The sequence below is a fragment of the Biomphalaria glabrata genome, chromosome 3, assembly GCF_947242115.1.
Source record: "Biomphalaria glabrata chromosome 3, xgBioGlab47.1, whole genome shotgun sequence".
Lineage (NCBI taxonomy): Eukaryota > Metazoa > Mollusca > Gastropoda > Planorbidae > Biomphalaria > Biomphalaria glabrata.
This window is the reverse complement of record NC_074713.1, coordinates 32,633,945-32,647,641: the sequence shown is the minus strand read 5'-3', so window position 1 is coordinate 32,647,641 and position 13,697 is coordinate 32,633,945. Positions and strand designations below refer to the sequence as shown.

The window sequence follows — 13,697 nt, the reverse complement described above, 5'->3', positions numbered from 1 at the left end:
TAAGATGGAACAATGAGCTCAAGACATTTAATTTATATGTATTATGTATGTTATATATTAAGTTTTGTGAAAATATGAATAACTATCATAAAAAAATACTTTCAGTTCAATTTGCATCATACATATTGCCTGGATCTACAAGAGTCTTGTCCACAGTTGGTAAGTTGTTTTTTTTTGCAATTCCATTATCCAAAATAAAATTTCATTTTGGTTTTATAAACATCAATTTATTACATCTAAAAAAGGATGTGCATTCCCCATTAATTCTATTCCAAATATAACATTTTCTGATAACAAACATAAAAGCTATTGAAGTTTAATCATAACAGAGTAGTGAAATACAAATGGGCAAAATGGATATTTCTGTCGAAACTTGAAAAATAATTATGGAGAGAAAGAGTCAATCCAGGGGTGGCAAACCTATTGTCAAAAGTGGCGCATTGAACAATTTCAAGTAGCACATTTTACCCCTGAGAAAAATCAAGAAAAAGCATGCCTGATCACAAAAACTAATAATAACAAATTTCTAGAAAGAAAAAACTTCAAAAAACTTTAATTGCCTAGCTATTGCAACGCCCAAATTGGCCGACATGTTTATAATTTTAATCACACAGAAAAACATATTCATTACATATTGTCATTAGCATAGGATTTTTCCTGCATACAGTAGCAGACATTTTTGAAGAACTTATTGGCTGTCATTCTAAGGAAAAACCAGATGGTTAGACAAATTTCAGGAATCAAAGTCATGTGCATATGGAGTTGGTTCTTTGTTAGGTGTGTTTCTTTTGTGCACTGTTTCTAAGGACAAGCTTTGGCCAAATAGAAATAATATATTTTAAGTAATTTTAAATTATAAATGAAAAATAAAAATATTAACAATGACAGCAAGTAAAGTTTTATCTTGTTTTGAGGTTAATTCCCTTCCTTTACAACACACTAATTATGTACAAATTACCATACTTTAAAGGACTGAAAATTGTAAAATTTTTAGTAGCGCATCTGAATTAGAAGTGAAAATATTGGCGCATGGACGCAAAAGGTTGGCCACGCCTGAGTTAATCTAATAACCTAAAATATATAAATTTACTGTTTTTACCCCTCTCCTTACTAACTACAACAAATACAAGAGAATATCAAACATTATGCAGAAAATATATACATAATATATAAATAAATATATATACATAATGGGTTTGAAAGTTTCTAACATGGTGATGGCGGATGTACTTTAGTGGAAAAATCTAACAACATATGTAAAAAAAAAGTAATATTTGAAATATATAATGAAGCTGATAGTGTTTCAAGTTAATATGGTTCTGTTTAATCTATTGGATGTCACCATTATCCCTGTGCTTACCGCATCTAAGCGTTATTCATCTTCTCATCAACGAGCGAGGAAATAGAAGAGGCGAACGAATTGGGATATATCCTTTAGAGTGCATTATTTTAAAAGGTCATAGTTAGTATTTTACAAGAGATAAGATGAGGACGATTAGGAAAATCATACTCATGAGGCTGATAACATATTACCATGAATATGAGTGCATCAATTTCAACTTAGAGATAACTTTCTATTAATTATTAATTCCAATCATTGCTGACTTCACCTATCATCCTAGGGAGTGAATTTGTATCACCTATTAAAGCCCTGTTGAGATTTAAGTGATATAGGAAGGACCATCATCAGTATCTGTGTATACAATTGTATCCATATTTTTACATATGAATGTAAAGTATGCATTTTGTTTATTGATATTCCTTTTATCCTTTTAGTAGTCAACACGGGTATAATTCTTATTACATACAAGGGTTTAATTCCTATTACACACGCACACATAAATACTTGTTAATGAATTTTCAAATTCAAATTTCTTGGATAAAGGATTAAGCGACCAGATACCACAAAGTTCTAAGGACAATGGAGAATGGACTATGTATAATTGAACTCCAAACTTATCCTACTTACACTGCAACTGACTGCCATTATGTTGCTAATTATTGATTTACCTAATAGAAGTAGCATGTGTTAGACTGAAGGCAAGAAGAAATGACAGTTCATCAGCAAAATGCTGGTTAAAAGAATTTTTAAAAGCTACTGATTATTATTTTGAGAAAAACAGCTACATTAAGCTATATTAGGATTATAAAATTTATGTTAAAAAATACACACAAAAAAATAATAACAAAAAGAATTCAAACAAAACAGACTTACAGGTATTCTTGACATATTCGTCACATGTAAATTCTCAGCTGTTTAAAAAAAATATTTTCTAATTAATTATGATTTTTATAGTAAAATACAAGATGAACATTGAATAAAAATAATATCAGGTGGCCGAACCTCGCTCGGTTAAATAATTTCCTAAGAAAGGTTATATGCCCGAAGTCATTTTGGGAATATTTTTGTAATTAACTACTAATCTGAAGAGTTGCTTAAGTGTTCTGTTAGTTCTAAATGTAATTGTACATGGCGATTAAATATAAGTTCGGTGGAGAGGTGTGGTTGCTGCCCTATGCTCCCCTGGGAGTGCACAGGATTAAGTAAGTAATATTCATTATGGCTTTAGTACGAAACATCAAGTGACGCAAATCTCTACGTTATAGGGATAACAGGCACTTTGTGACAAAGTAAAATGGCACATTTTTTCTTAATAGACTAAAATCATTGCATTAGTTTTATAAATAAACGTTTCCATGGGGCACCTCTGTTAGGTTCGTTCCCCATACGGGGTACGTGCCCTTCCCAGCCTGACTGTGGGACTATAAGAAGTTCATACCGGCTTTGCCATCCATTTATCCCAGTGGTGCTACAGCCCGTGGAGGGATATGGCCTGCTTTTACACATCCCTCCATTCAGATTTCTCCTGGGCCTTTTGTCACCACGCCCTATCCCCAAGCTTTTTACCGAGGTTTATAGTTGAATCAAAAGAGGCTGCAGCGTACGCAAACTCGTTAACTGCTAGCTAGATATCATGTTCAGTGTGAGCAAGTAAGGCGTAGAGAAGCTGTGTTATGACCATTTCCTTTGTTTTAGTACGGGACAGTAGACACTGAGGCATGAACACATGGTAATAATTCACCAGCAAAATAATAATAATTTTAAGGCTTGTCTTCGAGTCAGAAGATTAATAAGGATTGCATTATTTCTTGTGGATACGCAGCCCCAGCTGTGACCTACATATTTTGCCACATCCAGGGCAAGCATAACCATTGTCCGCAGGTGGTTAAGATTTTCTTTTGGTCTCAAATGTGTATCCGCTGCCTTTGTATAGAGGGAATTCAGTTACGCTGGACAGAGCAGTATCCTGTATGCCTAAGGCAATCTTTTTTTTTTGTGAGCTAAAATAGTGGTTACATAACACCGAAAAAGCTTAAAAGACCAGCTTAGGCGCCAACTTGCCTTAACTGATATAGAAGAGAGCACCTGGTGGCATGCGGCCTCAGAACAAGACAGCTGGAGGTCACCAGCAAAATAAACAACAAAGTAAAAGGTATCTACACCCCTCTACGCAATTAAAGTGTAAACAATTTATTTAGCATTTAAAACACAATAACTAATCATACATAGGCACATTTAATTTCATTACTTTTCTTTCATAGTTCTATAATAAATCAATCAACAATAAGATGGTGCGCAAATGTTTAATTAGGTCTATTGATTCTTTAAAACTGGTTCTTGTTTGCAAAGAAATATTTTAGTGTACTGCGGAAAGCCTAGTGATGTAAGTAGCGTTTTTCCCATTTACGTCATGGAAAATTTTCATTCATAAAACATTCTAGCCAAAATTAATTTTTCGATAATGAGGCATTTTCAAACCGATATAACGGTTGACCTCAAGTTTTCCCGATGTGGCCAATGAGTTGAGAATTTTTTTCTCACTAATATGCACATACCTTGAAATTTTAAAGAAAATCGTTAGAGCCCTTTTTCGAAATAAAATATATATTACATGAATTGCTCGCTTAAGAGTATAGGATAAAGAAATTAGTTCAATTTTCATGTTTAGGTAACAAAGGACACTTTCAAATAAATAGTTGTAAATATTTCTCAGCCTAATTAGAAGCGTATTAGACTCTAGATCTATATAGTTTTTTTGAGCTGAAGCATCATTAGCATTAAAAAATACCCTTAACCCGAGACTCACTCCACTCTTCCCAAGAGTTCAAAAAATGTGAAATTTTTATACCAATATTACCAATGCACTTTGAATATAAGTAAAAAAATGATCCTCGGGTGAAAATGAAACTAATTATAACTTAACTATAAAGAAATGGACGATGCACAATAAGAATGGACTAGTTTCTTTATAATCATCGAAATAAAGGAGAATTTTAAAAAATACAATGGGGTGTTCGATAAGTACCTTAAAACGAAGGTGTTCGATAGATGTAAGTTACTCTAGCTAGATCTTTAATCTTAAGTCTTAGTCTTAAGACTCATTGTATATTTTTAAATTAACTAGATCTAGATATAATCTTATCTAGAGTCTAGGTCTAGATCTAATTAATCTAACTCTAGATTAAAAGTGTACAAACTTCCGACTTTTTGGCCCACCCTAGCCCTAACTGTCCCATCCATGCCCGTGGCATGGGATGGCAGACTTCACACTTTAACTTACTTTAAGTTTATTTATAAGTTTATTCAGTCTTCAACACTCATTACACTGATTAAGATACAATTTAAATGCTATCACTATGGCATTTTCTGTAGAAACTAGATCTAGATTCTATAGATCAAGACAAGTATTAATCTAAATGTTCGTGTAAAAGTCATTCTAAGTTTAATAAATAAGGTTCTTACTTAAAATTTTAAAAGGAAAATGAATGTCGTTTTCAACGGTTTTTCGTCTGCTAACCTCATAAAATAGTTCGCAGGTAAACAATGCCGCTTTGCGCCTTAATTCAGACCAGCAGCAAAAATAGTTCCACTAAAAATATATAAACGTTCATAATAAATGTACTAGATCTAGATAGACTAGATCTTCTCTATTTCTATAGAAAATTTTTTGTTTGTTTTAAATTTGTGACTTTTTAAACTCAATTAAAGTTCTGCACCTTTATTTTGTAGAACGCGGATTCGCATTTCATGTTTGAGATTGCATGTGTAGGCTTGTAGACTATAGATTCTAGTAGGCCTATAGTATAGATTTAGATCTAGATTTTGTAGACTCTAGTTTTCTTTTTCGAAGTAAATAAAGTAGTATATATCAATACAGTCTAGAATCTAGATCCATCATCTAGATCTACATCTACAAAGTTTAGTAGACCCTCTAGACTCTATATCTGTGATCTATAGATATAGAATAGATCCAGAATCCAATCTATAATATAAGACATGAGCGTAGCCAGGATTTTTTTTTCCGGGGGGGGGGGGGGGGGGGGGTTGGGGGAGGATTTTTTTTCTCCCCCCCCCCCCGCACCCGTGGAAATTAAAAAAAAAAAAATATATATATATATAATCTTTATTACATTCTGACTTCATTCTTTCGGAAGACGTTTATTATACCCTAGAATAGGTAATTCTTCCTGGAGTTAGTGGAAAATTTGTAGACTCCCAGCCCTTGACAGCAATTGGATCTGGGGGAGAGCTGTCGCCAAGCACTATTTCCGGTATTAAAAGCCTCAAAAATGCATATTCTGAGGTATCTACAGTACATTATTCTGCGATTAAAAAGTTTTATTTCAAAAGTTGTGCTATTCTTACTTACTTAGATCCACCCGCGCCGTTCGGCTCATTGGGCGGCAAGCTGTTTCCACAAAAATCTGTCACTGGCAATGTCTGAAGCCTCTACCCACCTGTCCTGAGGACCTCTATGAAAGTGTGGTGTGAAGTTGTACTAGGATGTTCCTGTTTGCGATTTCCTCGTAATGCCTCCATGTCATTGCAACTCTTATTATGCGTAATTCATTTTATCGGAATACATGTCCCGCAAACCTCATGCGATGCTCTGTCACAACCTTACCAACGGGTCGACTCTCAGTTCGGCATAGCATTTCCTTGATTGAGACCCGATCTCTATAACTCTATAACCTAACTCCTAAAATCAGTCTTGGCCATCTTTGTTGAGCCACATTTAGTCTTTTTCAATTTCGGCAGATGACTATCCACTGCACTTTATTAATGGAGTCCAGCTACTGATAGAAATTTTGTAACCTCTCTTGGCTACGCTCTTGGAATTAGGTGACTGTTGTTTGCTTTAGATTTTATATCGAAAATGAAAGTTTTATCGTCAAAATTATCTGTTGTGGGATTTTAAACTAAAATATCTCTGGAGTTGTTTTTTTTTTCAAACCCTAATTAGCTACGCTCATAGAATTTGGTGAGTGTAATTTGCTTTAGAATAATATTGAAGAGGGGGCTTTCAACCTCAAAACTCTCTATAGGGGGATTTTAAACTCAAAAACATCTGGAGTGGTTTTAAACTAAAAAAAAAAGCCATCTGAAAGAGAGGATTTAAACAAAACTCCCATTTGACTTGCCTAAGCTCAAAGAATTTTAGTGTGTAATTTACATTTTTTTATATTGAAGCGGTATTTTTTAGCATCAAACCCCGATGAAGGGGGGTTTAAACTCAAAACCCTCTTTGACTACGCTCATAGCATTTTGGGTGGGTAATTTGCTTTTTTTTTTTTTATAGAAGAGGTATTTTTTTCGCTTCAAACCCCACTGAAGAGGGATTTAAACTTAAAACCCCTTTGGTTACTCTCAAAGATTTTGAGTGTGTAATTTTTTTTTTTTTTTTTTTGAAGAGCTATTTTTACGCTTCAAACCCCACTGCAGGGGGGTTTAAATTTAAAACCCCTTTGGTTATGCTCAAAGATTTTTTAGTGTGTAATTTGCTTTTTTTATATTGAAGAGGTATTTTTTTAGCTTCAAACCCCACTGAAAAGGGGGGGGGGGGGATTAAACTAAAAACTCAAAAGCCCCTTTGGCTACACTCATAGAATTTGGAGTGTGTAATTTGCTTTTTTTTTATATTGAAGAGGTATTTTTTTAGCTTCAAACCCCACTGAAAAAGGGGGGGGGATTAAACTAAAAACTCAAAAGCCCCTTTGGCTACACTCATAGAATTTGGAGTGTGTAATTTGCTTTTTTTTTATATTGAAGAGGTATTTTTTTAGCTTCAAACCCCACTGAAAAGGGGGGGGGGGATTAAACTAAAAACTCAAAAGCCCCTTTGGCTACACTCATAGAATTTGGAGTGTGTAATTTGCTTTTTTTATATTGAAGAGGTATTTTTTTAGCTTCAAACCCCACTGAAAAGGGGAGGGGGGATTAAACTAAAAACTCAAAAGCCCCTTTGGCTACACTCATAGAATTTGGAGTGTGTAATTTGCTTTTTTTTATATTGAAGAGGTATTTTTTTAGCTTCAAACCCCACTGAAAAGGGGGGGGGGATTAAACTAAAAACTCAAAAGCCCCTTTGGCTACACTCATAGAATTTGGAGTGTGTAATTTGCTTTTTTTTTTATATTGAAGAGGTATTTTTTTAGCTTCAAACCCCACTGAAAAGGGGGGGGGGGGATTAAACTAAAAACTCAAAAGCCCCTTTGGCTACGCTCATAGCATTCTTAGTGTGTAATTTGCTTTTTTATATTGAAGAGGGGGTTTTATAGTAAATTTCGGATGGGGGTTTTAAAATTAAAACCTTCCTTAGTTATGCTCTTGAAATTTGGGGATTGTCATTTGCATTATTTTTTGTTTGTTTTGTTTTATAGAAGAGGGGAATTTGACTGCAAAATCTCCAGCTAGGGGTTTTAAACTCAAAACCCCCTTGGCTGTGCTGGGGCAAATCTCACCTAAAATAAACAATATCAAAGCAAAAAATCAGTCACTAAAGTCCGTCTCCCCCCTCCCGGGGATTTCATTTCGGGGGGGGGGGGGGGGTCTCCCTAACAACGCCCATGATATAATATGCCAGCGCTTAGTATTCCCACGATATTTTTCATGATAATAATAATAAGGCTTGTCTTCGAGTCCGAAAATTAATGAGGAATGCAGTATTTCCCGTGGCTACGCAGCCCAACATGTGACCTACATATTTTGTCACACGCTCTCTCTCTCTCTCTCTGACCTCCTTCAGTCGCGAAGCGACTATGGATCATCTCATGGAAATTAGATGAATGCCTGGGCATTAGCTGTGGTCGGAACGATGTCACCCACACATCAGTTCCCCCCACACCACGCAGCTGATGTATCCAAAGGAACGGCAGTGCCGATACAGTTTGGGGTCAGCGGCGTCGCAGGTTCTGCCAGAGTGTAGCACTGGGTGCTGCAAACTGCCTTAGGGTCGCCAGCTCCTGATTTTTTCTCAGGGTTGACTCCCGAAGCCTTTCCACAAGCTATACAATGCTTTTTTGAAATCCACGAAACTGATAATCGTTCCAGGCTTTGCAGCTTGCTTGATCATTTCATGATGTTTCAGAGGACCAAAATCTGTTCAGCCTCTTCTATATATATAACCACTAGTTCTATATATATGTATACATAATTAAGTATAAATGTTAATAAATAAATTTTAAAAAATCTATTTTACAGAAAACATATGACATGTGGCATGCAGACAAGTTTACTAGATGGATCTTTCATCATTTTGGAAATACAAGATGAGTTAATATTCCCTGTTTCTATTTTGAAACAAATCACAGAAACATTCTACAATTTTATTTTATATAATAAATACCAATAAATGTAAATACAAAATCACATTTTAATAGAGTTCTTCATTATACACACAACATTATTTTAGTATGTTCCTTTTCACTTGCTAGGTTTAGACAAAGCTTCGAATCAGGATTTAATATTATTATGTCATAGCCCAAAACTCCAGCAGGATGTTAGTTAATGGCAGTGGTCAATGTTTGAACCTGAGACCACAGAGAAGACAGTTCGGAGCGCAAACCACACAACTTTCTGCGTTTCGAAACGTATTGAAATTTTGATCATTTCTATGTTATTGCAGTTTTGAATGTCCATTGCAATGATGACTTGATCTGTAAAGGGGTTACATTTAAAAAAAATAAGAGTTGGATCTCATTCTTCGAATGATGCTACTTATTAGAAATTGCAGGGTGGAATAGATATTACTCATTAGAGGCCAAAAGAAAATCCACTGCCGAGGGAAGACGTAGACGTCGTAAAGAATGGGTAGATAAAAAGGGTGGGGGCCTAAAGAACTTTGAACCTAACGGCATGATAGAATCGGACCGCTATAAAGAAGATGACAAGCAAATGTGGGTGGGACGAACAAGATTACATGGCGGGCATGAGTGTAAAAGAAAGCCTACATGATGAAAGTAAAAATGTTGCCAATAGTTAAGTGTGGGCCCATTTAAATTCGGATTAGGCCCGATCTCTAGCAATCAATTTTTTTTTTTTTTTGAAATAATAGCTACAAAAGTTTTAAAGTAAACAAATTAAACATGCGGCGAGAATATATAGTATTTGTCAGGGAGAGGTATGGCGAGAATGAATGTTAGTTTGATATTTTGGTATGATTGTTATATCCCCTTGTTATGAATGCGAAGTGTTGCACGTGTTGTGAACTGAGTGATTAAGTCTTCGTTGAATGTGCGAGAGAATGTGTTAAGTCAGTAAGGTCTTGCTCCCGGTCCAGGAAGGTTGGACGTTTATGCATTTATATAAGTTGCTGGACTGATGTTTTGTGTTATACTATTTCATAAGAGTGATATAATTGTGTGCTTTATTAAGTACTAGACATATGTTACCCGCGACCCGCGGGTCTTTATTTGCGCATTACTTTCGATATAGTCACTGAGAGTGTTTTGTAAACAATTAAACGAAATAATAATGTAATAAGTAAAGCAAATGTGTCAATGTAAAAATAGTGTGAATGAAGCTATCAAATCAAAATAGCTAATAGGCTTAAATCCATTTTTTTTCAAATTAAAACATTTGCTTGTAGTCCTACATATATTTGATTAAAATTTGAGATGAATAGACTAAATTTTGTATGTTCATGTGTAAAAAGTATAAAGTAGATCTTGAGGTAGACATAGATCTAAATCTACACTAATCTAGATGTAAAGTTTTACCAAAAAGTGGCTTTTATAGAGTTCATTCTGTGCTGCGCATGCGTGAACTTTTTTTCATGAATGAATATAGGCCTATCTCAACACGGCTACGCAGCTTTAGCGAACAGCGAACGAATGTATTAAAATGCTTTAGAAAAACAAATTTGAATGTTAATTTGATTAAAATATGAAATGAATGGACAATAATTAGTATGTTTATGTGTTAAAGCATAAAACTATCTTTGCGAAAAGAAGTTTTATCATCTTAGAGTTCAATAAGAGTTTTAGACCTAGGCCTAGGAATAGACTCAGTAAAGAGATGTGTTAATGTGTAACCACTTGGTAATGTCTAATGAAAGAATGTTCGCCAGGAAATCTGTAGTCACAGATATCAGGAACTAATTTATGCAAAAAATGCTTTTGAATAATCTAGTGGATTGGATTTAGATGTATGTTAAACGTAGCTAATGATCCTTTCACGTTATTTCTCTTTCGCTACGAAAATAAAATTAGGTTTGCGAAAATGGGTTTACCCGAAGTCGATACATTCTTATCTATTAAAAACGAAAAGAGCGATAGCTTCGTTAAATGAATGGGATTATAAAGTGAACAATTAAACGAAATAATTTTTAGTACGCGATTCATGAATGAATATAGATCAGTAAAGAGATGTGTTAATGTGTAACCATTTGGTAATGTCTAATGAAAGAATGTTCATCAGGAAATCTGTAGTCACAGATATAAGGAACTAATTTATGTAAAAAATGCTTTTGAAACACAAAATTGAAGGTTAATTTTATTATATAATGAAATCAATGGATCTTCTTTTGTATTTTCATGTGTCAAAGTAAAAAACTATCTGCGCAAAGTGTATTTCTTAAAATTAGATCTAGGTCTAAATCTTTTCTATCTTTTCTCATGTCAACATTGTAGACATGGCCTAGATCCATAAAATACTATAGCTGTAATAGAGTCGGACAACTTTTTTTTTTTTTTTGAGGGTCTTAAGTTTGTTTTAGAGCTACAATACATACACTACGGTCTAAGTTAGTACCCAAAGAACATTCCTGCCTAGTTTTATCAAGATTGGTCAAGCGGTTTTGATATCTATAAGTAACATACATACATACACCTCACATTCTACTTTATAATATAGACTAGACATATGTTACCCGCGACCCGCGGGTCTTTATTTGCGCATTACTGTCGATATAGTCACTGAGAGTGTTTTGTAAACAATTAAACGAAATAATAATGTAATAAGTAAAGCGAATGTGTCAATGTAAAAATAGTGTGAATGAAGCTATCAAATCAAAATAGCTAGATCTAATAGGCTTAATTAAATCCTTTTTTTTTCAAATTAAAACATTTGCTTGTAGGCCTACATATATTTGATTAAAATTTGAGATGAATAGACTAAATTTTGTATGTTCATGTGTATAAAGTATAAAGTAGATCTTGAGGTAGACATAGATCTAAATCTACACTAATCTAGAGTTCTGTGCTGCGCATGCGTGAACTTTTTTTCATGAATGAATATAGGCCTATCTCAACACGGCTACGCAGCTTTAACGAACATCGAACGAATGTATTAAAAATGCTTTAGAAAAACAAATTTGAATGTTAATTTGATTAAAATATGAAATGAATGGACAATAATTAGTATGTTTATGTGTTAAAGCATAAAACTATCTTTGCGAAAAGAAGTTTTATCATCTTAGAGTTCAGTAAGAGTTTTATACCTAGGCCTAGGAATAGACTCAGACCTCAGAAGAGAGATCAGATGTGTTAATGTGTAACCATTTGGTAATGTCTAATGAAAGAATGTTCGCCAGGAAATCTGTAGATATCAGGAACTAATTTATGTAAAAAATGCTTTTGAATAATCTAGTGGATTGGATTTATATGTATGTTAAACTTAGCTAATGATCCTTTCACGTTATTTCTCTTTCGCTACGAAAATAAAATTAGGTTTGCGAAAATGGGTTTACCCGAAGTCGATACATTCTTATCTATTAAAAACGAAAAGAGCGATAGCTTCGTTAAATGAATGGGATTATAAAGTGAACAATTAAACGAAATTATATTTAGTACGCGATTCATGAATGAATATAGATCTAGGCCTATCTCAACTCGGCTTCGCTGCTTTCGTAGGCGAATGTAGCTTTAGAAAACCAAATTTGAATGTTATTTGATCAAAATATGAAATGAATGGACTTTAATTAATATGTTTATGTGTTAAAGTATAAAACTATCTGTGCGAAGAGAAGTTTTATCATCTTAGAGTTGAATTAGAGTTTCAGATCTAGGGATGGGATTATAAAGTAAACAATTAAACGAATTAATATTTAGTACGCGATTCATTACGGAATTGTCTAATGAAAGAATGTTCGTCAGGAAATCTGTAATCACAGATATAAGGAACTAATTAATGTAAAAAATGCTTTTGAAACACAAAATTGAAGGTTAATTTTATTATATAATGAAATCAATGGATCTTCTTTTGTATTTTCATGTGTCAAAGTAAAAAACTATCTGCGCAAAGTGTATTTCTTAAAATTAGATCTAGGTCTAAATCCTTTCTATCTTTTCTCATGTCAACATTGTAGACATGGCCTAGATCCATAAAATACTATAGCTGTAATAGAGTCGGACAACTTTATTTTTTTTGAGGGTCTTAAGTTTGTTTTAGGGCTACAATACATACACTACGGTCTAAGTTGGTACCTAAGAAACATTCCTGCCTAGTTTTATCAAGATTGGTCAAGCGGTTTTGATATCTATAAGGAACATACATACATACACCTCACATTCTACTTTATAATACAGACTAGACATATGTTACCCGCGACCCGCGGGTCTTTATTTGCGCATTACTTTCGATATAGTCACTGAGAGTGTTTTGTAAACAATTAAACGAAATAATAATGTAATAAGTAAAGCGAATGTGTCAATGTAAAAATAGCTAATAGGCTTAAATCCATTTTTTTTTTAATTAAAACATTTGCTTTTGAATAATCTAGTGGATTGGATTTAGATGTATGTTAAACGTAGCTAATGATCCTTTCACGTTATTTCTCTTTCGCTACGAAAATAAAATTAGTTTTGCAAAAATTGGTTTACCCGAAGTCGATACATTCTTATCTATTAAAAACGAAAAGAGCGATAGTTTTGTTAAATAAATGGGATTATAAAGTGAACAATTAAACGAAATAATTTTTAGTACTCGATTCATGAATGAATATAGATCTAGGCCTATCTCAACTCGGCTTCGTTGCTTTCGTAAACGAATGTAGCTTTAGAAAACCAAATTTGAATGTTTATTTGATCAAAATATGAAATGAATGGACTTTAATTAATATGTTTATGTGTTAAAGTATAAAACTATCTGTGCGAAGAGAAGTTTTATCATCTTAGAGTTGAATTAGAGTTTTAGATCTAGGGATGGGATTATAAAGTAAACAATTAAACGAATTAATTTTTAGTACGCGATTCATTACGGTATTGTCTAATGAAAGAATGTTCGTCAGGAAATCTGTAGTTACAGATATCAGGAACTAATTTATGTAAAAATTGCTTTTGAAACACAAAATTGAAGGTTAATTTTATTATATAATGAAATCAATGGATCTTCTTTTGTCTTTTCATGTGTCAAAGTA

The 13,697-nt window shown here is 33.7% G+C and overlaps 1 protein-coding gene and 1 long non-coding RNA gene across 4 annotated transcripts in view; one reads left to right on the top strand and one right to left on the bottom strand.

Moving 5' to 3' along the window:
- LOC106069093 (uncharacterized) overlaps positions 1 to 5,200 on the bottom strand; it is a 28,521-nt gene extending 23,321 nt beyond the window's left edge. Inside the window, exons 1-2 of one of the 3 annotated variants that reach the window (XM_056024577.1) lie at positions 5,059 to 5,200; positions 2,216 to 2,253 (exon numbers count right to left, since the gene is read on the bottom strand). In XM_056024577.1, coding sequence (XP_055880552.1) covers positions 2,216 to 2,253; positions 5,059 to 5,086 — 66 coding nt within the window. In that variant the 5' untranslated portion in view covers positions 5,087 to 5,200. Of the gene's footprint in view, positions 1 to 2,215; positions 2,254 to 4,804; positions 4,930 to 5,058 lie in introns of those variants that run through there. The other 2 variants (XM_056024578.1, XM_056024579.1) reach the window with 2 other exon arrangements.
- Positions 4,969 to 8,712, top strand: LOC129925244 (uncharacterized). The gene is made up of 2 exons (XR_008777066.1): positions 4,969 to 5,107; positions 8,543 to 8,712. It is a non-coding gene; the product is annotated as an uncharacterized LOC129925244 (long non-coding RNA).
- The last annotated feature ends 4,985 nt before the right edge of the window (positions 8,713 to 13,697 follow it).